A 22661-nucleotide genomic window follows, 5' to 3' on the forward strand; every position below is an offset into this window, starting at 1 on the left:
CACGTCTAGGCCTTCTCTGGCTCGACCCCCAATACTGCAACCACAAAAGGGAGGAGGCTGAGGGGAGGGGCACTTGATACAAATAAAGTAAGTTTTCAAGGCAGAATCATTTTTGCTGCAGTGCTGTCAAGTTGCCTTAAATATCCACCATAATAAATATGCCAAGTCCTGGCACAATATCTGAAAGAAGGAAGTTTTACGTGGTTCTGATCAAGAAGTCATCTTACGTTCATACAACAGACATTAACACTATTGTAACCATGCTACCTAGACCCAATTAAAATATGGTAGAAATAATAAGAAGTCTCTGCCAAAAAGGGGATCGATCATATTATACCTTTTACTATTTGGTTCCACAATGGTGACACGTTACCACTCACATCACACAAAACTCTAGCTTTAAAATGCATTTTTTTTTAATTGGAATCCACTTTTCATGAAATTTTAATTACATATTTAAATCGAGTTTCAGGGCGTAACTGCAACCCAATAGCAACAAGTCCAAGTGGTTTCCCATCCAAATTTACAAACGCATTTTTTGGTAGTAACAAAAATACAGAAGGGGTTTAGTTTTCCATTTGGGCCAAAGGTTTTAGTGTTAAAAGACCGCTGACCACTTAACAACATCCCACAGAGATCATCTTTCTGGAGAGAAGCTGGAGAGCTCTGTCTCCTAAAGGTTATTACAGCCAAGCCCAGTGACCCGGGATGGGGTGACTTGATGTTTCAGAGTCTAGTGTGGTTCTAGGTATCTTCCGTGAATAAATAAATCCACTTACATGATGCATTTACATATTTTGAGGTAAAAACCTAAAGAATGCCACCAGTGCACACGTGATACTCGTAACAGCTAAGTCTGAGTAAGTCTACCTGCTCCTCAGATGACTGTAGTGATGGAAAAGTTTTCGTCTTGTTTTTGGGGAAAAAACCCGAGATGCCCTAACTGAACTATAATGAAACAACTCCGCAGGTTACCTGCAACCTTTTCAAAGATTTTTTAAAAAGAATGCTAGCAATTGACACTATATTATGCTAAATTAGTTTACGTTGGGACATGAAGTTGTAAGGCCAGTTCCCCTTCTAAGATTTTCGGAACGGGAGTTTTTCCTACGCCTCTGAAACCACTGCCACCGTCTGACTTCATTCCACAGTGAGGAAAAGTGCTCATCCTCTTTTTTTTTTTTGTACCTGTAGTTGTACCTAATTTTGAAAAAGTACATGTGTGCTATCGACTTTGGGCAGATAAAAAGTTTTATCGCACCATAGTTTTAAAAACCTAAGTTGTCTTACAGATAGTCGGTACTAGCTACTGCGTGTGTTATTTACGTGGAGAGGGAGACACTGAGAGGCAAAAGAAACCTGAGAAACTCTGGACTATGGCAACTATCCCATCGACGCATTGTCTAGAAGCTACAAATCAGTGAAAATGTAAAAAGTTTAACAGAGCATGTGTCAGAATGTCCGGGGGTCTTAGGACAAATTTTTTTTCTAACATTCATGCTTCATTAAGAAACTATTTTAGAAAATTAGGGTCTTGGGAGAAAAAAAAATGTCAATTTTGAAGGTTTTAGAATTAAAATGATAAAGTATTTAATGTGTCACCTATATAACTGATTTTGGGTTCCCCTAATTATTTTAAATGACTATAGTTATGTTTAAAATATAGAAGTATAAATGAAATATGTAACGTCTTCAATTCTTATAAAAAGAAAAAAGGACAATGAAGGACATAAGATTATACTACAAATATTAGGGAAATGGTAAAGATCATTACAGGTTACATTTTTTTTTAAAGAAAATAAACTCTTACCTACATCCACTTAATTACTATAAAATAGAACAGAAGAATATGATTTATTCTCTGCTACTAAAGACTATAAGACTTTTGCCACAAAATATATTTTGTGCAAAAATTAAACATACTTGAGTAGAAAAGAAAAATTATTGAATTCTGGAACAGAATTACTCCCCAATGCTTACATCACTGCCAGCAAGGAAAGTGGTGACAAGTGGCGACATAAAAATAAGAATTTCTATTACTTTGAAATATTCCAAATTACTTCAGTATTATTAGATCAAATATCCACTACTGACCTCTCACCAAACTCATTCCCCACCCCCAATTCCAATTCCATTATGGTTACAACATTAATCTGAACAGAGGGACGTGGATGGTGCTGATGGAAGACTTTTTTAAAAAGCATACAAAAGGAATATACAAAACATTAAGCATTTAGTATAAATAATGGAAAATGGCTACGACATGTTCCCAAGAAGAGTTATATATTTTGAAATCCCTGTAAAAAACAGGCATATTGAAAGGATTTAAAAATAAAGTCACTGATGATCGAACAGAATTCAGGCAATCACCGTTAGAAAGTAAACTGTCCCAAGTCATAAATTTTATGCTCTGGCACGTGACTGTGTATTAAAATCATTTTCGAAAGAAATTTCTTTCGTGTTTGGTGATGATGACAGAGCTCTTGAAAAGTGCAAGTACAAACTGAAGGGCATAGAAATTTCGAAGTGACACTCCTAAAAGATCATACAAAAATGTGTAAACAAAAAGGATGCTTCAGAGTTGCAGGGCATTACAAAGTCCATAAGGTGGATTAAGACAAAAGATATCTCTTTAAAAAACTGTCAGCATAATCCTAAAAGATCGAAGCTGCATTTTCAATCTGTCGCAAAAGGTGCTCACTGCACCACCGCACTTCACAAGACCTAAGAGATAACTGCAGGTGTTCTGGGTCTCTAGAAGGGCTCCTGGGGGTTAGGGATAGGCACGCAAAAAAGACTCTGCAACAAGTCGCATCTGGGAGAAGCTAGGGCAGTAGAACCCGGGTTCCTCTTTTTTCTACCCTTCAGGGAGGAAACTTCCTTTAAAAGACATTATAAACTATATAAATTCTAATTAGTAAAGATCTGTAAAAATTAGGCATGACCTTTTTTTTTGGCACAAAGCACTTTTAAAATCAAGTTCGTTTTGCAAAATATATGTATGGAATTTCTTATTTGAAAATAAAAACTTTGAATGAATGTTTGTACACAATGTATATGGTCTTATGCATGAGTTCGATTTTGTGTTTCCGTGAATACTGCACGTGCCTTCAGTTCACTTCAGAATCAGACACCTGCACCAAATCTCCACAGCCTACCGTACAGATATTGCACAAGTAATAATGCCAAAATACGTACTTATGCAGCCTGGCAAGATTTAGGGTTTACCTTTCAATATATTTTTCATAGACTATTTTCCAGAAACGTTAGATGACTAATTTCAGAAAAACAATGCCTATTATCTTTTCTTGGCCCACAGTATTAAAATATATACCAATATACTTAGACATTTCATTTATAATTTTCCAGCATTTAGAATTCAGCAAGACCTGTTCTTGACATTTCATACAGCATTCCATCAGAAACAGGAGAAGCTTCGTCTAATGTAAAAAAAATGAAAATGAATCCACAGGAGGGCAGTAATTCTTCCATTAAAGACCTCACTCCGCTCTGTAAAGCACTGCAGAAAAATGTCTAGGTCTCTCAATTTCCAAAGAGCCATTAGGAGCAAACTCTTCCGAAAACCGTGTGATAGGTCACAACAGCTGGATGTATTTCTTATTAAATTGCACTGTGATTAATTAAATCTGTTGCTCCCTAAAAACATTTTAGGGTATGCTACAGCTGCTAAAAGGATTTCTGTTTTTCTTGGTCCTCTGTTTGTTTGGTCTAAGATTGATGACATCTCCGCCATTCAGGGTACTTGAATTCTGGACCAAATGACTTCCACCGGCTGTATTAAAGACACCTGTGGAAATGAAGGGAAAACACAGAGATTGACACCAAAATACCTTGTGATTTCCTGCTGAGCTCTACATATCCAGCTTCTGGGTTTTTTGGAGGAGTGGGTGGGGTGGTGGATGGAGAGGGAGAGGCCACACCAGGCGATGCTTAGGATGTACTCCTGGCTCTGTGCTCAGGGACTTGGTGGTTCCTGGGGGACCATATATGGTGCCAAGGATCAAACTGGGGTGGGCTGTGCACAAGGCAAGGGTCTTCACCCTTCCTTGTACTCTCTCTCTCTGGCCCTGCTCCATTCCCAGTGAATCCACAGCATTTACAAATAGAATTTTAAGCTTTTCATCTATTTATTTAGGTTGTGTGTTGCACCCTGCAGTGCGGTGCTTGAAAAGTATTCCTGGTTCCGTGCTTGGGGCCAGGGGAGGGAATGTCCTATGATTCTGGGGATCAACTCAGGGGCTCCCACATGCAACGCATGCACCCTAGCTCAGGGAGCTCTCTCTCCAGCCCGTCGTTTCATTTATTTTTAACAGAATTCAAAGCGGAAGAGTACAAAAGAGGCGCTAATAAAGTTTCTTTCACGAATCCCCTCATCACAAGTCTCCCTTCCCTAAGGCAAACACGCCATCAGATTCCCATGTCTCCCTCCAGTCGTGTTCTGCATACGTGATGCACAGTAAGCATATGTGCAATCAAAAAAGCCACACGGAAAAAGAGCGATTAGAAAAAAGTCAAAACCAAAGAAAAATGTAACATAAAGTCAAGGGTGTGTGTGTGTGTGTGTGTGTGTGTGTGTGTGTGTGTGTGTGCGTGTAAAAGAGGGAAGGATGACTATGTAGCTGTTAGAAAAGATGAAGTCATGAAATTTACATACAAGTGGTACAACATGGAAAGTATCATGCTAAGCGAAATGAGTCAGAAAGAGAGGGATAGACATAGAAAGATTGCATTCATCTGGGGGATATAAAGTAACAAAATAGGAGATTAATACCCAAGAATAGCTGAGATCAACACCAAGAGGATTACTCCATAGCTTAGAGGCCAGCCGGGCATTCTAGGGGAAAGGGCAGCTCAGATAGAGAAGGGAGCACCAAATAAAGGGTGTTTGGAGGATCCTCCCAGGAGGGGAGATGCATGTCGAAAGTGGACTATGGACTGAACATGTTTGCCACTCAATGCCTCTTTTGCAGACCACAACACCCAAAAGGAGAGAGAGAACACAAGGGATTGCCCTGCCACAGAGGCAGGGTGGGATGGGGGGGATGGTTGTGGGAGGGATACTGGGATCCGTGGTGGTGGGAAATGGGCACTGGTGGAGGGATGGGTATTTGATCATTGTATAATCGAGACCCAAGCACAAAAAATTGTAAATCTACAACTGTACCTCATGGTGTTTCACTAATAAAAAAAATTAAAAAAAAGAGGGAAGGATGAGAGATATGAATCCCTAGGGCCTGCAGAAGCTTCTGGAAAAAAAATTCTCATCTTCTTAGAAAACAAAACGATATGGTCAATTAGTTACTGCTGAAGAGAAGACTTCTACAGGGAGTGCTAAATTTTGCTAGCATTTAGCATGGGGGGAAAAAAAGAGAACCGTATTAGTTAATAAGCAAGGTGATAGAAAAGGAAAAGGCATCAAGGGACTCTTAAGTATACAGTCAGAGAACAAGAGCTGAGAGAGAGCTCCCTTATGTAAAGGACAGATCTTAAGAGAAATTCAGAAAATTCCAGGTAAAAGTCTTTTAAATCCCTATACTTTTAAACAAATGACCTCATTCTCCAAAGTTTATTATTTATTGTGCTAACACTTTCTCATCATGTAATGAGTAGAAAATAAATTTACTTAAGTAAACATGAGCTAAAATTTCTTGGGTACTTACCAATTTTGTTACTACTTGAATGCACTAGTTTTGGATCCTCAGCTATTTGTTGTTTGAGTTTTTGAAGGTATTTTTCAGCCAAATATTTAAAAACTAGAATAAAAAAAAAACTCTACCAGGTTAGTATCAATTATGCATGCAAGATCAACTTATTGAATATCATGTAATAAACAATTCAAAATTAAACTAGAAACATGACAAAGTTGGAAAAACTTTAACCATGAACAATCATATTGTATTACCTAAGAAGTAAATGGTAATACTAGTAAAAGTAGCGTAATATTTTATTAGTAATGATACTTGTAGTCATTGGCTTTTCAGATTTATGTACTTGAATGATGATTACTGTTTGCTGACATTAAACTAACTCAGTCTTTAAAAAGTCTCTTTAAGTTAAAAAAAAAATCAATAAGACGCCTGAGAAACATCCAAGTTGTAATTAGATAAAAATAAGTTAACAAATTGGGGCTGGAGCAATAGCCCAGCGGGGAGAGCATTTGCCTTGCACGCGGATGACCCGGGTTCGATTCCCAGCATCCCATATGGTCCCCCGAGCACCGCCAGGAGTGATTCCTGAGTGCAGAGCCAGGAGTAACCCCCGAGCATCGCCGGGTGTGACCCAAAAAGCAAAAAAAAGAAAGAGAAAAAAGTAACAAATCTGGAATTAGAAAATAACTATCATCTATCTCTAATCTCATTTAAACTGTAGCACTGTCCACCCATTGTTCATTGATTTGCTGGAGCGGGCCCAGTAACGTCTCCATTGTAAGACTTTTTACTGTGTTTGGCATATCGAATACGTCACGGGGAGCTTGCCAGGCTCTGCCGTGTGGGCGAGATACTCTCGGTAGATTGCCAGGCTCTCCGAGAGGGGCGGAGGAATCGAACCAGACTCTGCCGGACCGCGTGCAAGGCAAACTCCCTACCCACTGTGCTATTGCATTTAAACTTGGAAATATTATCAAACACATTAAGGCTACCATAAGTATCTAATGGTATAGATGCTTACACATACACAGTTTCTAGAAATAAAAAAAAGCAAAGGGCTGGAGAGACAGCTCAAGTGGTCAAAGAATATGCACGGCCCATGGATTTGATCCCTGGAATAGCATGTCCTGCATCCCTAGCCCTGACCCCTCAAAACATCAGCCACACAGCTGGGCCGAGTATCATGGCAGGAGGAAGACTGATCCTGCTTAAAAAAAAAAAAAAGTCCCGGCTGGAGTTATGATCTAGCAGGTAGGGCACTTCCGAGTTTGATGCCTGGCACCCCAAGGATTCCCTGAACCGGCCAGAAGTGATCCCTGAACAAAGAGCACAGAGAGCCAGGAGTAAGCCCTGGGCACCATTAAGTGTGGCCCAAAACCATCCCTTTCAAAAGAAAAAAAAAAAAGAAAAATTCCTCAAGGATTCTGCTCCAGAGTAAAACGTATTGAAAGACATCAGTAAATAATTAAGCATCCTAACTTTACTTAATGATTGTGACAAAAGAAAAATTCTCATTACAAATATACGTTTGAAAACACACACACACACACACACACACACACAACCAAGCAGAATATTAAACTTCCTGTTGCTAACTGTTGTTTCTGTCACTGTCCTCCCGTTGTTCATCGATTTGCTCGAGTGGGCCCAGTAACGTCTCCATCATGAGACTTCTTGTTACTGTGTTTGGCGTATCAAATACGTCATGGGGAGCTTGCCAGGCTTTGGCGTGCAGGCGAGATACTCTCGGTAGCTTGCTGGGCTCTCCGTGAGGGGCGGAGGAATCGAACCCGGCTCAGCCGGGCTGGCTGTGTGCAAGGCAAATGCCCTACCGCTGTGCTATCGCTCCAGCCCTTATGGAAAGCAATTTAGGGACCTGGGGCTTGCTCAAATGCAGAGACTTCCCCTGAAAGCGTTAGAGATCACATTTTCTATCCCCAGAACCGCCCACAAATGACGCTAGTGGCTCGGTCAAGTGCGGTCCACTAGGTCACAGCAAACAGTGTGAGGGGGCATCCAAGTGCGTGAAGTCACTGCAGCAATGGGGAAAAAATAGTTGGCCGCAACGTACCTTCGTTCACATTTAGATCTTCTTTCACGGATGTTCTGTAGAATCTTAGCTTTAGTTTTTTTGCCAGCGTTTCGGCTTCCTCACTAGATAGCGATACAAAGAAAAGAATCTTACAGAGGTACCTGGTTTTCACACACCACTCTAAAAAAGTAAATACGACGGTGTGATGATGGATGAGTTTACCAAACGTATGGTGGTGAATCAATTCAAAATACATACACAGAGAAAATTATCACATTGTATACCTATCCAGACTAATAACGTGTCAATTACATGTTAGTTTAAAAACTAAATGAAGAAAAAACCCCCACATTATTACGCTTAATACAACTTGGTGGGTGGAGCCGTATTTTGATCGATACATTTTGATTTTTTTCCTTTTTTCTTTTTGCGGGGGGCATGTCCCAGGAATCGAACGCAAGACCTCATACACACAAGGCTCTTCCACTTACCTGCATTCTCTGCCCCTTGCACTGTGAAACTGCCACCCCTTCTTCGGAGAGGAATTTTAGATTTTTAGGCCGCGCCCAGCAGTGCTCAGGAGCTATTCCTGGTTCTGCGCTCAAAGCTCAAGTGCTCCCAATGGTGCTCAGGGGATCACCGGGTACCAGGAACAGAACTGGGGTTGGCTGCATGCAAGGCAAGCTCCTTAACTCCTGCACTGTCTCTCCCAGACACATACTAAAGCTTATTGACATTACTTATTTATTATTATTATATCTGTTCTTAATGGCTAATGAAACTGTTTTGCTAACGAAGCCAAAGGCAGTTTATTAGTAACTGTGCCTATGAGAGCTTCATTTTAGTTTTATTAAGACGAAAACCTTAATAAATAGCAAGCATATTCCAAAATGGCTCCCTTGAGGTCTTTGTGTCCTCCTCCTCAGAGTTTTCACCCTGCAGAGCATCTTCCTACTCTGTAATCAAGGTTAATCTGTGCGATACGAAAGCTCCCGTCTGTCTCGCCTAAGATTAGGCCGTAAGAGACAGGGGGCTGATTCCAGCTTGCTCTTGGATCACCGGCTGGGGGGGGGCCAAGTGTGATGTCCAAAAACACCCCAGTGGTCCATGTGGGAAAGAGCCACAGAGCAGAGAGCTAAGGCTGCTTGCCACCAGCCAAGGGAGTGAGTCAGCTACAAGTGAAACTTCCGGATTAAGCCAAACATTCACATTTGTCTCAGGCCTGTCCAGCCTCTTGACATCTTGACTGCAACCCCATGAAAAATTCTGAGCCAGAAAGTGACACCCACATTTCCAACATACCAAAGCTGTGAAATAAGAAATAGTTGTGGTTTGGTTTGGTTTGGTTTGGGGCCGCACCTAACGGCTCTCAGGATCGCCTCTTGGCTCTGCACTCAGGGAGTACTCCTGGCAGGGCCCGGGAGCCTGCCCCAGGGTGCTGGGGACCAAACCTGGGTGGGCTATTTGCAAGGCAAGCCTCCTACCTACTGCACTACGGCTCTGGCCCTCAAGAGTTGTAGTTTTAAAGCCACTAAGTTTTGAGTTGATCTATCAAAGGACAGTAAGTAGTAAGTTGTAACTTTCAAATTTCGGGGAAAACTAAGCGAGGATTTTCAAAGCTAGGATAAAGTGTTTATATGGCAATGAGCAAAGAGTTGTAGGCAGAAACTGTTCGATGTTAACCTGTTTACAGATCTGAGCGTAAGACTTCTAGATATACTGAACAATATGCGGCTGAACTTATTTATCAACACAAAAGGTCGAGTTGCCCCAGATGTTAAAACAATCAGGAATATGTTTCTTAATATCCTTAGTGTACCTAGATTCGACTTGACATTTGTTGAGTTCATATTCAAAATACATGCATTTTCAGTAGAAGAGTCTAAGGCTAGAATTCTACAAGGGGATTCAAAATTTATTCCTTTAGGAGTTGGAGAATTATTACAGGGTTAAGAGGTTAATATTCCCAGTATTACATCTGGATCCCCAAGCCCCACTGGGAGTGATCCCTGAGTACAGAGCCAGTGGTGAGTCTAGAGCAGAGCTGGATGAAGCCCCAAACCAAAATTAAAAAATCAAAAAAAAATCTTCTTTAATTTTCTAGTACGATCTGGTGTGACCTATTTTTATTAGCTAAGTTATCGAATACCTTTAAGTATAGAGGCAATCTTCATAACTCTTGGCAAGCTTTAAGAAAAAAATCTTTCCTAATGTTCATTCACGAGTTGAAAGAGGCCTGAACTTTATAGAATTGCCACCACCCCCTCCAAAGTAGCCATCTTACTTCTTTATACAAGAATCGTCCAAGAGATCAATCTTGTTCTGGACCAGCACTGTTGGTATCTCTCCTACTTCAGCCACTACTTTCTCTCTCCAACTGGAAATGGCTTCGAAAGAGTCCCTGTCCACAGTGGAAAACACAAGCACACACGCCTGTGCTCCTGTAACGGCAGAAAACGTGAGTCACGTCAGTGGAACATTCCCGTGCACAGAAAGGTCAATTCTACTAATTCAAAACAACGTTTATGTGAATAAACATGAAATTAATCGGTATAGCAATCTGATTATTAAACATCGACTTTTCTAAATCAAAGAACAAGATGACCAATGACAATGGTTCTCAAAGTCACCCAAGTGTTAAAATACCCGCAAAACAACACGTACTCCTTTCTGACATACCATGAAACACTGACCCATTTGTGAACCACTTAATCACTTTCTAAGAGTGGGAGAGAACGGTCAGGTAAGCTTGGAAGATTTCCGTCGGGTCACCCTCCTATCTGCCATTTGCGTCTGGATTTGGCACAGAGTGCAGAAAAATATCAAAAACAATTTTCTCGTCTCCTCAAGAGATATTAAGTATTATTTTACTTTAGTAGTAGGATACCAGTGATTTAAGGAACACAACCTGAAAACTAGTACCAAGAATAAAAAACAGAAAAAAAGTTTAATTTAGCTTTTTAAAAACTTGGTTACTAAAGTTTATTTTTATCGAGGGAAGATTGAATTCCACCACTGTGTATGTGTTAGGTACAGGTTCACATCTTTGTAATCCCCATTCTATACTCACTGAAAATATTTTTTGTTAACTACCACACTGAGGGGCTGGAGCAATAGCACAGTGGGTAGGGCATTTGCCTTGCATGCAGCCGACCCAGGTTCGATTCCTCCGTCCTTATCGGAAAGCCCGGCAAGCTACCAAGAGTATCCTGCCGGCACGGCAGAGCCTGGCAAGCTCCCCATGGCGTATCTGATATGCCAAAAACAGTAACAACAAGCCTCACAATGGAGACGTGACTGGTGCCCGCTCGAGCAAATTGATGAACCAACAGGAAGACAATGCAGTGCTACAGCGCTACCAAACTCAGTTGATTCATACCTATGATTAAAAATAAGTAGCAATCTTCTGAAAGAAGACTTTCTATTTATTTTATTTTTATTTGGGGGGGGGACACCTGGTTGTATGCTCAGGGCTTACTCCTGGCTCTGTGCTCAGGGATCAATCCTCGTGGGCTTGGGGGACTGTAGGTGGTGTTGGGGATCAAACCCTGATTGGCTAAATGCAATGTAAATGCCCTCATCTGTTGTACTATTGCGCATGTGTATATTATATATATATATATACACACACCACCTGATATATATATATATTTCCATCTGATATATATATATATATATATATTTGCCCTTAATTCGGGTAGCATGATGATAAAAGCAAATGCATATGAAAGAAAACTGTCCGGTGGATTTCCTGGATCCAAGGCATGTTCTCCTACTGTGACTCCTTTCCAGATCTCTCAGGTACAAAAGCTTTCTACCGAGACTTACAACATGGGTTACTTAAGATATTCTATGGCCAAAGGTAATACTGTGGGAAAAAAGTTACAATGAATTAGGAAAACAGCAGTTCATGATTACTGTGAAATCAAAAGTTCCACCTGATAAAATCTTCCTTACTCTACAACAGGATTATTTTTTTTTTCCCTTTCAGGTCAACCCAGCGATGCACAGGGGTTACTCCTGACTCATGCACTCAGGAATTACTCCTGGAGGTGCTCGGGGGACCCTATGGGATGCTGGGAATCGAACCTGAGTCGGCTGCATGCAAGGCAAATGCCCTACCCGCTGTGCTATCGCTCCAGCCCCATCTTACGGTAATCACAAGAATAAAAAGAGAATTGTAATGGCCAGAGCCAGTGGTACGAGTTGGGCGCTTCCCTCCCATGTGGCTGATCTGGTGTGCTCCCTGGCACCCCACACGCTCCCCTAAGCCCGACCAGCAGTGACCCCTGAACACCACTGGGTTTGATTCCCAAACGAGAAAGAGGAGAGAGAGGAGAGAGAGGAGAGAGAGACAGAGAGAGAGGAGAGACAGAGAGAGAGAGAGAGGTGAGAGAGAGAGAGAAGGTGAGAGAGAGAGGAGAGAGAGAGAGAGGAGAGACAGAGAGAGAGAAGGTGAGAGAGAGAGAAGGTGAGAGAGAGAGAGAGAGAGAGAGCACACTATTAAAGCCCAAGAGAAAAGCAGACGTTTTACTATAGAGCAGGGTAGGTAAGGGTAGATACCAAATGAACTACAGAAACTATAAAAACCTTAAATGAGAGGACGGCTGTAAACAAATTTAACATAATGGGTTATCAAAAGGAGGGAAAAACCAACCACCACCGCCTGGTTTACTTTTAATATGATAATAAATCTGACAAAAGCAGCAAAACCGTTTTATTTCCCCCTAATTCAAGTTTGTTATCCATAAAATGTTTAAACTGTGACCCAACCTAATTCTTTCAGGTTCAGGAAAACCTTGATGAACAAAAAGCTCTTTAGGGGAGCAGTGAGGGAAGTTACTCAGCCGTGTTCAGCTCTTCTCCAGCTGATGGAGCAAACCTTAACATTTTTCCGAAGTAAGAGAAAAGAACAAATTTCATTACATGTATACAGGGAACACACATGGCTGTAAATGAAACACATGGTTTTTATTTTGTTTTGTTTTGTTTGGGGCCAACCACACAGGTGGTGCTCAGGGATCACTCCTGGCAGGGCTCAGAGGACCACAGGGGGTGCCTGGGATCGAACTCAGGTGGGCCATGTGCAAGGCAGCTGATAAAAACAACTTAAGAGTGACCAGGAAAGATATAAACTGAAGAAAATTTTTCATTAGGGCCAGAAAAGGACCTTCCCATCCCATATCGCCTAACCAAATATACAGGAATAGTGCACCGTAGCACTGTCCTCCCGTTGTTCGTCGATTTGCTCGAGCGGGCCCAGTAATGTCTCCATCATGAGACTTGTTGTTACTGTGTCTGGCATGTCGAATACGTCACGGGAGCTTGCCAGGCTTTGCCCTGTGGCCAAGATACTCTCGGTAGCTTGCTGGGCTCTCCAGGAGGGACGGAGGAATCGAACCCGGCTCGGCCAGGCCAGCCGCGCGCAAAGAAAATGCCCGACCGCTGTGCTATCGCTCCAGCCCACAGGAATAATGAGAGACAAAAATAAAAGTTGTACTTTGATAACTTTATAACTGTGCTTATTAAACAGATCAACTAGTATTAACATATACAACTCAAGAATGATACTGTTTATTTTCTTTTTTCATCCTTTGATTTCCAGTTCTGTACTGGTACCAATCATCTTTAGGAAAGATAATGTATTAAGTATTTTGTTATACCTATTTGGACATACCTCACACCTTTGATATTTAAAAGTAGCTATCACTTTTCTACCCATTTATTTTGCAAAGACCTTTTTCCCCTACTGCACTAATACTATCAGTATTATCCACCATAGAAAATAAAAATAAAAAATAAAAATAAAAAGAAATAAATAAAAAGAAAAATAAATAAATAAAGAAAAGAAAAAGAAAATAAAAATTAAAAAAAGGGCTGGAGTGATAGCACAGCGGTAGGGCATTTGCCTTGCACGCAGCCAACATGGCCGACCCGAGTTCAATTCCTCCGCCCCTCTCAGAGAGCCCGGCAAGCTACCGAGAGTATCGATATGCCAGACACAGTAACAACAAAGTCTCCAATGGAGACGTTACTGGGCCCGCTCGAGCAAATCGACGATCAACGGGAGGGCCTTTACCTTTAGAAAATAAAAATCACACCACAGAAAAAGTGATTTCATCATCTTAGGAACAATCACTCTAAATGAATCACTGATAGTGATTACCCCACTTAGCCATACATCAGGAAAACAGAAATCCGAATGAATTTTCAGTGTGATTTTTTTGGGGGGGTTGGTTTGGGCCACACTCAGGGGTGTTTAGGGCTAATTCCTGGCTCTGTACTCAGGGGACCATATACGGGGTGCCAGGGATCACACCTGGATTGGCTGCATGCAGGGCGAGCCCATCCCCACTGCTCTGGCCCTTCAGTGTCAATGTCAAGATCACCAATAGCAACTATTTATTCTGAATTAATAAGACCACTCAAAGCAGTATTCCTGAGTGCAATTCAGAAAATAATCCCCATGACCCATCACCCGCAGAGTAGTTCTATTCTCAAACCACTGAAAAACCCTGGTCCCCGCACTTGTTCTCAGTCTGGCTGAAGGCCACGAGGAGCAGTCTGACCTGGGAGCTTGCAGAGATGCAGAATCTCAGTCACCCACAGATCTGCTGAATGAGAGTCTTCACATCACAACCCCCCTGCACCCCCCCCCGTGGGAGTCACATGTATATTAAAGTTGGAAAAGCCCTGCTGTAGTGAACATAGCGTATAATTTGAATAACTCATACTTAACTCATCCTTCCAAGTCCTTTGACTTCTCTTTTTTTTTTCTTCTTACATTTAATTGGGCTGAAGCGATAGCACAGCGGTAGGGCATTTGCCTTGCATGCAGCTGGCCCAGCCAAGCTGGGTTCGATTCCTCCGCCCCTCTCGGAGAGCCCGGCAAGCTACTGAGAGTATCTCGACCACATGGCAAAGCCTGGCATGCCAAACACAGTAACAACAAGTCTCACGATGGAGACGTTACTGGGCCCGCTCGAGCAAATGGAAGAAGAACGGGAGAACAGTGCTACAATGCTACCGTGCTACATTTAATTATCATCTGACTCTCTACGAGCAGCAGCTATTACCTGATTGTCTAACTGCCAATCACCCACTTCCCCTCCCTTCCTGCAAACACTTCTCAGGTTTTGCGTAAGAGCCAGTGGAGTTCAGCCAGGTTAAACCGATCTGCTGCTCAGTGTACCAAGCCAATTAGGGTAATACAGTGCTTAGAATGCTTAACTGAAATCTGGTCAAGGATGGTCTAATCAGGTAAGAGCTCTGAACTTCGGATCTACCGTGGGAAGTGACTCCAGGAGGTGAACAAAACAAAGGGGCTTCCCAGGCTGATGGTGGCAATATTGCAACCACTAGGCAAGTCAGCACGAAGGGGATCCCCACAATAAGGAGGGAAGCGGGAAAGAAGAATCCATGAAGCTCCAGTTGGAACGTAACTACCGTATCTGTGCAACTTCCAGACTTTCCCAGTCAATCAATAAACAATGGGGGGGGGGGGGGAGCATTAAGTCAGTTTGATACGGCAGATCTGCAGTCACAGGTAAAAGCACGGTGACAGAGCCCAGACGAAGGCACAGGCTAGCCAATGTGCCTTCCCTCAAGGGTCACCGTCACTCTTCTTTCTTCAATTCAAGTTGCACCGTGATAAATGTTGATTCTTACAACTCAGAAAAGAGGGCAAAGCTTAAAACACATCTTAGTGTCCCTCCTCCGCTATTTAAATACAGTTCCCTTTCTGAAAAGTAGTATTTTAAGAAAAACTTTACCAGTTCTCTATTGTGCTTTAAGATCACTGTAAGTTAAAATGTTAAATATAGGGAAAGCAAAGCTGTTGAAAACCTTCTAATTCAAATGAAACAAAGTAGGAGAAGTTTAAATATCATCCAGATTAAATTAAGATGTAAATACTAGTAATTATGGGGCTCTTGGTTTCTGGCAAAGAATGTTTTTTTGTGGAAACTATTATTTGACGCTACCAGAAAAGTACTAAACAAGGTCTACAACACACAAGAGGAGCCACAGTTTAATAATTATAAGATGTCTGACAGAGGCATTAGGCAAAAACTAAATAAAGCATTAGCACCACAACTACAATGAAAATGAAACTACTTTTTTAACTACCTAGTCTTTTTTTTTAAAAAATAAAATCTGCGACCCTAATTATCTATATAACTATATAGTTCCAACATTTTCTACTTTCTATGTATATACAAATCAAATTATTATTTCACCAGCTCTGCCATTTTAAGTTAAACTCTACTTTGCGATAAAGACACACAAGTTTTTGACTTTTTAAACCAGAGATATGTAATGTTAAAATATATTCTCAAAAAGTGAGCCAAAAAAAAAAAATGGCAAGTAACACCGCCATATCAAATGATAAGAAGCTTGGGGGAAAAAAACCCAGCCTACTTTTTCCCTCACAAAAAGAACACATATCTGGGGCCAGAGATAGTACGGAGACGAGGGCACTCCCCTGCACACAGCTGACCCAGGTTCGATTCCTGGTATCCGACAATGCCCCCCCCCCCCCCGTATGGCAAGGTGTGATCTGTGAGTGCAGTCAGGAGTACACTCTAAGCATAGCCAGGTGTGACCCCCCAAACAGAGACAAAAAGAATATATATCTGTCTCATGCCGAGAATTTAGAGAAGTTCACAATCACGATCGTGATCACGATCACGATCATTCTGTTGTGCGTCGATTACCTCGAGCAGGCACCAGTAACGTCTCCTTCGTCCTAGCCCTGAGAAACGCTCTTTCAGGGTTAGGAGAATGAGACCCATCAGAGAAAAAGCTAACGGAGGGGAAATAGCAAGAGTCTTACACCATCCCACCTAGGCTTTGGGTCTGTCTTTCTCTAAGTGCGTGTGTGGGCCAGTGGTGTTGGCGGGGAGTGCTGAAGTGGAGAGAGCTGGCAACAGCATCATTTAGAACACAAGGGGCTGGGAGACAGTACAGGGGTCGAGGTGCCAGCCTTGCACCCCACTGGCCATACTTCGGCGGCACCCTGGGACCACAGAGTCACCTGAGTACCACCCAGGATCATGCCTGAGCACCCGGGAACAGGCCCTGGGCACAGCTGGTTGTGGCCCCAAATAAGTGTCCAGAGAGACAGTCCAAAGATGAAGCCACCTGCCTTGCCTGCAGCCTGCCGTGGCTCAAATGAAAAATCGGCTCAGAAATCTAAGGTTTTCTTGAGAAATGTAAACCCATTAAAAACTGCTCCGGTCAGTGTCTGGGGACCCAGGATGCGTAGGGGTGATGCCGTGGTGGCCACCAGACTCAGGGTACGACTTGAGCAATCTCCCCAGCTCAGGGGTCCATTTGGTGCCAGGGATCGAACCAGGGTTCGCCATACGCCAGACAAGTGCCTTGAACCCTGTACTATCTTTCCACACCCTCAGGTGATCACTTAACGAGGACAACAATCTGGCGTTTTTTTAAATATAGAAACCGTTCTGTGGGAAACAGATGAAACGAAAGCTTTTCCTTCAGCCAAAAGAACAGGCCAAACCAACACAAACACGCCACAATTTACCTCGATAGTAGGCCTTCGTGATTGCGTCAAACTCCTCTTGACCTGCCGTATCCCATAACATTAGTCTGACATCTTCATCATTGACTCTGGAAACAAGAAACAAGTTCATTTTCTTATGCAAAGGAAACGGCTTCGGCCACAAAGTGTTGTGCCTATTTTTATTTTTCACAGCTAAAGGTATTAAAACTACATGGTCAGTGTTCCTATGAGAGTGAGTACTTTTACTGGTCTGAAAAAAATGTTCATTTCTTTCAAACATAGAAAGGACATTCATCCCCACCCCCCCCCCCCCAAACTAGTAACTGTAATTTACTGTTGTTATTTGTTTTGTTTTGCTTTTTGGGTCACACATGGCATTGCACAGGGCTGACTCCTGGCTCATGCACTCAGGAATTACTCCTGGCAGTGCTCGGGGGACCCTATGGGATGCTGGGACTCGAACCCAGGTTGGCCAGGTGCAAAGCAAACGCCCTACCCGCTAATGCTACCGCTCCAGCCCCCGTCGTCTTTTTCCTCTGACAAGGGCCATAGATGGTGGTGGCTGTAAGACTGCCGTTAGTGGGAGAAGGGGATTCCTGTCTATCCACGCACGCTCTCCTCTCCCGTCAGCATTCCAATGGGACAAAAAGGAAAGGAGCAGCTTATCTTCGTGATTGTTTTTCACGTTAAAAGACAAGAACAAAAATGACTCCGCGTCGTCAAATGGCTCGTTCCCCTTAAGCTGCAAGGCCTTTGTTTGTCTGTATCCCCCTTGTTGAGCTGCCCACTAGTGCTCAGGGGTTAGCCTGGCCCAGAGTTTGGAGGTCAACGCGGTGCCAGCGACTGATACGGGGTCTCCTGCACGCAAACCACACCCTCTAGCCCTTGAAGCTGTCTCTCTGGCCCTGCCCTTTCCTACAGCAAATCACCAACAAAAACTGAGCATGGACAGGGCACCTGCTTAAGGTATGACAGACAGGAGCAACAAGAGGGAGAGTGTCTTCGCATGTCGTCCTCTGAGAGGGGAACACGCATGTGGTGAAAAGCACGTTTCTGGTGGCTTTGTGCATGACCACGAATGACCATCAGGAAGCCAGAAATGTTCATTTTGGAGTTACAAACACATTTCAGCAACTAACCAAATTTGCAAGTATGGAATCATACACCAAAATTAAGCTATAAACTTAAAACTATGAAATACTGTTAAAGGCTGGATTGACTAAATACTTAAAATATTGACTGGCTTTGGATACCAAGTAGAAACAATAAACACGGGTCTTAAATACTCTCAAAATACAGAAGTATTTTTGAAGGGTCTTATGTTTTCTAATAGTACATTAGAAATAAGTAGTCTTCGAACAATGAAGACAATTTTCTTTGATGCAAATATCTGGACCGGAAAGCCAGGTTTGTTCAGTATTACTTATTTCTGTCATACGTTTTGATCTGTCTCCTACAATTCAAATCATCCTTAAAAATTCTCAGCACGGGCAGGAGAGCTAGTGCAGGGGTCTATAAGGAGTCAGTACAGAGATAGCGATATCACTCGCCTGGGTCATGGTCGACTTGGCTCTCTGTTGGTGTGGCCCCCCCAAAAAACAAAAACAAAACAAAAAAGTCCTTGGCACTAATGACAACAAAGTGTCACTACGCTGATGTGCTTGAAAAATCCAGTTGGTTACCTAAACTGAGATTTTTGTCTCCATAAGAGTATTTAATCTTCTCAAATCTGCTTTCTCTTTTTAAAATAAAAATAGACAATTCTCGGGGCTGGAGCGATAGCACAGCGGGTAGGGCGTTTGCCTTGCATGCAGCCAACATGGCCGACCTGGGTTCGAGTCCCAGCATCCCATATGGTCCCCTGAGCACCGCCAGGGGTGATTCCTGAGTGCATGAGCCAGGAGTAACCCCTGAGCATCACCGGGTGTGACCCAAAAAGCAAAAAAAAAAAAAAAAAAAGACAATTCTCCAGGTACTATATAGTCTGAACCAGTTTTTTGGGGGAAGGATGTTGCGATCCTAATGTGGCCCACTTTGAAAATGAGACAGGAGGGGCTGGAGCGGCGGTAGCAGCAACCCTGGTTCAAATCCCGGCAAGGTCACAAATGGCCCCTGAGCACAGCTGGGTGTGGTCCCATAAAAGTAAATAAATCAAATTTAAAAAATTTTAAATGAGAAGAGAAGGCCAGGGAGATAGCTCAGTGGGGCTGCGCACATGTTTTGCATGAAACAGACACAGGTTTGGGGATCCCCCTGATTCCCTGAGCACCTCTGAGAGCGACCTCTGAGCACAGAACATGGAAGAGTTCCTGAATACTGCTGGCCATGGCCCCAAATCCCCAAAAATGAATGGGAAAAGATATTCTACATGAAGAATCCCATATTACACACCTGGAAACTGTTTTGAGAACACTTTGCTTCCAGATTAAAACAGTGGTCAGAACCCTCATTTGAGCTCAGCGTCGGACTGTGTTTAAGTGCTCAAGGTAGCTACCAGTCAGTCTTTGAGACAGAGAGAGAAAGGGGCAGTAGGGGTGGAATGGAAGAAATGGAAACGAGAGGAAGCAGGGAAGTAGGAGGGGAAGATCAAAACGGGAATGAGCAATTGACCCTCACCGGCAACTGCCTGCTCAGCCCCTGAGACTAGACGCCTCCCGTCCGAAGCCAGTTCCTACTAATCTAAGGAGAGCCCTGGACAAAGCAAACACGTCAAAACCAAGGGGCTAAAATGGCCAAGTACATACTGGATTTGTCGCTCCAGAAAATCAACGCCGATTGTTTTCTTATAGTCCTTTGTAAAAATGCCTTTGCAATAGCGTTGAATCATACTCGATTTTCCAACTGCTCCGTTCCCTACAACCACCATCTTGATGGCCACTTCCATATCTTCCTCCAGCATGTTTGGAGCTGCAAAGGCCGCTGTATCACGCTTAATGTTCAGGGGATCAGATCTTCTCTCTCAAATCTGCAGTTTGAAATGAAATTTTTTTTTGTCGTGACATAAAAACGGAACAAAATAATTTGTCGATGCATCAAGAAATAGTTATAATGCAACACAAAAGAATCTTGTTTCCATGACAAAAGCCCTCTCCCGACCCAGTTTAGGGAATTAAAAGTACTTGAAATGGTAATTAATCACATCACATTTGTGGGGAGGGCACACTCCCGGGATCAGGTCTTACTCCTGGCTCTGCACCCAGGGATCACTCAAGGCGTGGCTCGGGGACCATACACGGTGGAGGGATCAAACCCAAGCAGTCGGCCATGTGCCAAGACAAGCACCTTACCTGCTGGACTACCTCCCTGGCCCCACAGCACTTATTTTTTAAAATCAACAACCCATTATGTGAAACCCATGTTTTTAGGTATCAATAAATGCCTAAAGAAATCACACAATTCTGCCTTCTATAGTAGAACTATACGTGTTAGTATTAAGGCTTGATTTAACATTGCCATTCACTAATTTTGTACTCTTGATCACTTGACATCCCGTTACTCATCAATTTGCTCGAGCAGGCGCCAGTAACATCCCCATTCATCCCTGTTGCGTACTAGTGTAGCCCAATGACGTCTATTCATTCTAGGAACATGAACAGCCTCAAACCGATCGTTCAGGGTCTTAAAGAAGTCTGGCCATCTTGGCGGCCACATGGGAGCCTTGTGGACAGCAGGTATGAGCCGGGGGTGTGGGGGCGACTAAAACCTCATGGGTTGGGGGGCGTTCCGGTCCGTCCTTCACGCCCTACCGAGGTCACCAGTTGCCGCCCGCGAGCGGCTCTCCAGCACAGCCACGGCCCCAGAAGCACAAGGACTTAATGCAGAACCCAGCAGCTTGGAGCAGAAAAGTGAAAGGACTATGCGTTAATCCAGGCCATCAGGTCTGTCCGGAGGGGAAAGGGTGTTGCCCCAGTCGCCTTCTCCTCTCTGGAAAGAAAGATGGTGGCCGCATGGGAGCCTTGTGGACAGCAGGTATGAGCCGGGGGACTGGGGGCGACTAAAACCTCATGGGAAGGGGGGCGTTTCGGTCCGCCCTTCACGCCCTACCGAGGTCACCAGTTGCCCCCCATGAGCGGCTCTCCAGCACGGCCATGACTCCAGAGCACAGAAACCAATTTCTTAACTATCTGACTTTCAGTATAAATACTTCCAGGGTCAATAAGTAAAATAGCAGAAATCCAAAACCAACATTTAATTCTTGAACCCAGCTGTAGAAAGAAAATCACTTCACAATGCTGTTTCAGCATGTCTGATTTGGGGGGGGTGGTAAACTCTAAATAATAGTGGTGAATCTTTTATTGAAACAATGAATCTAATCAAAGCAGATAAGAGCGTTAACTAGAATTCATCTGCCTCACAGGGACTGGGAGGGGTGGGGGGTGGGGTTTTATTGGGATTCTTCGTGGTAAAAAATAAGTATTGGTAAAGGGAAAGGTGTTTGATATTTGTATGACTGAGACCTAAACCTGAAAGCTTTGTAACCTTTCCCACAGTGATTCAATAAATAAAAAAAATTAAAAAAAAAAAAAGAAGTCTGGCCATCTCATAGGTGGGTGGCCACATGATCTTTTGACGTCCTGTGGAATCCAGGTGGTAATGGCTCTAATCCAGCAGTCGTCTCCACATCTCATTACATGTCCAGCCCATCTGATTTTCGATGCCTTGGCAAACGAGACAGCATCCCTGATTCTTGAGCAATGACGAAGGTCGGAACTCCGAATTCTTTCTCTCATTTGAGTGAAGCGTGATACTCCAAGCATAGCTCTTTCGAATCCTCTTTGGGAGACCCGAACAGTGTTTTCATCCTGTTTGCGTAGGGCCCAGGTCTCTGAGGCATATGCTAATGCAGGAAGAACAGTGGAATCGAAGAGATGTGCTTGGAGCTGGAGGTTCTTCGTCCTCTTAGCTATTTCTTCAACGCTCTTGAAGGCGTTCCAAGCAACTTTCTTCCTCCTGCGGCAACTCAGGTGCCAGGCCATTCGTCATGTTGACTTCTCGACCTAGGTACACATAACTGTTGCATTCAAAGATGTTCATCCTGTTGAGAGCGAATGGAAGGTCAGGAACGAGTCCGTTTCTCATAAACACTGTCTTTGTGAGGTTCAGCTGGAGTTCAACCTTTCCACACTCACGGTGGAAGTTGGCCAGCATTTGTGCTGCTTGGCTGATGTTTGGTGTTATTAGAACGATGTCATCAGCAAAGCAGAGGTGGCATAGCTGCTGACCGGCTATCTTTACTCCCATTCCTTCCCATTCCAGTCGTTGCATGATGTTCTCGAGGGTGGCACTGAAGAGTTTTGGTGAAATAGTATCACCCTGCTGAACCCCTCTCTTGACGTCGATGATCACTTTCTTGTAGAATGGTGAGATCCTGGTAGTGAATCCGTAATACAACTCACAGAGAATCCTGAGGTATTGAGTTTGAATGCCCTGTCTG

General features: G+C 43.2%; 1 protein-coding gene across 1 annotated transcript; it reads right to left on the bottom strand.

Moving 5' to 3' along the window:
- Positions 1-350: 350 nt before the first annotated feature.
- On the bottom strand, positions 351-20187 carry RAB23 (RAB23, member RAS oncogene family). The gene is made up of 6 exons (XM_056137385.1): positions 19972-20187; positions 17249-17334; positions 9986-10142; positions 7741-7823; positions 5682-5774; positions 351-3808 (listed from the first exon to the last, which is right to left on the bottom strand). The coding sequence occupies exons 1-6, from the start codon at positions 20124-20126 to the stop codon at positions 3669-3671; spliced, it is 714 nt and encodes a 237-aa protein (XP_055993360.1). The 5' UTR covers positions 20127-20187; the 3' UTR covers positions 351-3668.
- Positions 20188-22661: the final 2474 nt, after the last annotated feature.

The sequence above is a fragment of the Sorex fumeus genome, unplaced genomic scaffold, assembly GCF_029834395.1.
Source record: "Sorex fumeus unplaced genomic scaffold, SorFum_2.1 ptg000124l, whole genome shotgun sequence".
NCBI lineage: Eukaryota > Metazoa > Chordata > Mammalia > Eulipotyphla > Soricidae > Sorex > Sorex fumeus.

Coding starts and splice junctions, on each gene's coding strand:
- RAB23 (XM_056137385.1), bottom strand. CDS start 20,126: ATGCTGGAGGAAGATATGGAAGTGGCCATCAAGATGGTGGTTGTAGGG. Junction 10,143..17,248: donor CACGAAGGCCTACTATCGAG/GTAAATTGTGGC, acceptor CTGCCGTTACAG/GAGCACAGGCGTGTGTGCTT. Junction 5,775..7,740: donor AGATCTAAATGTGAACGAAG/GTACGTTGCGGC, acceptor TTTTTATTCTAG/TTTTTAAATATTTGGCTGAA.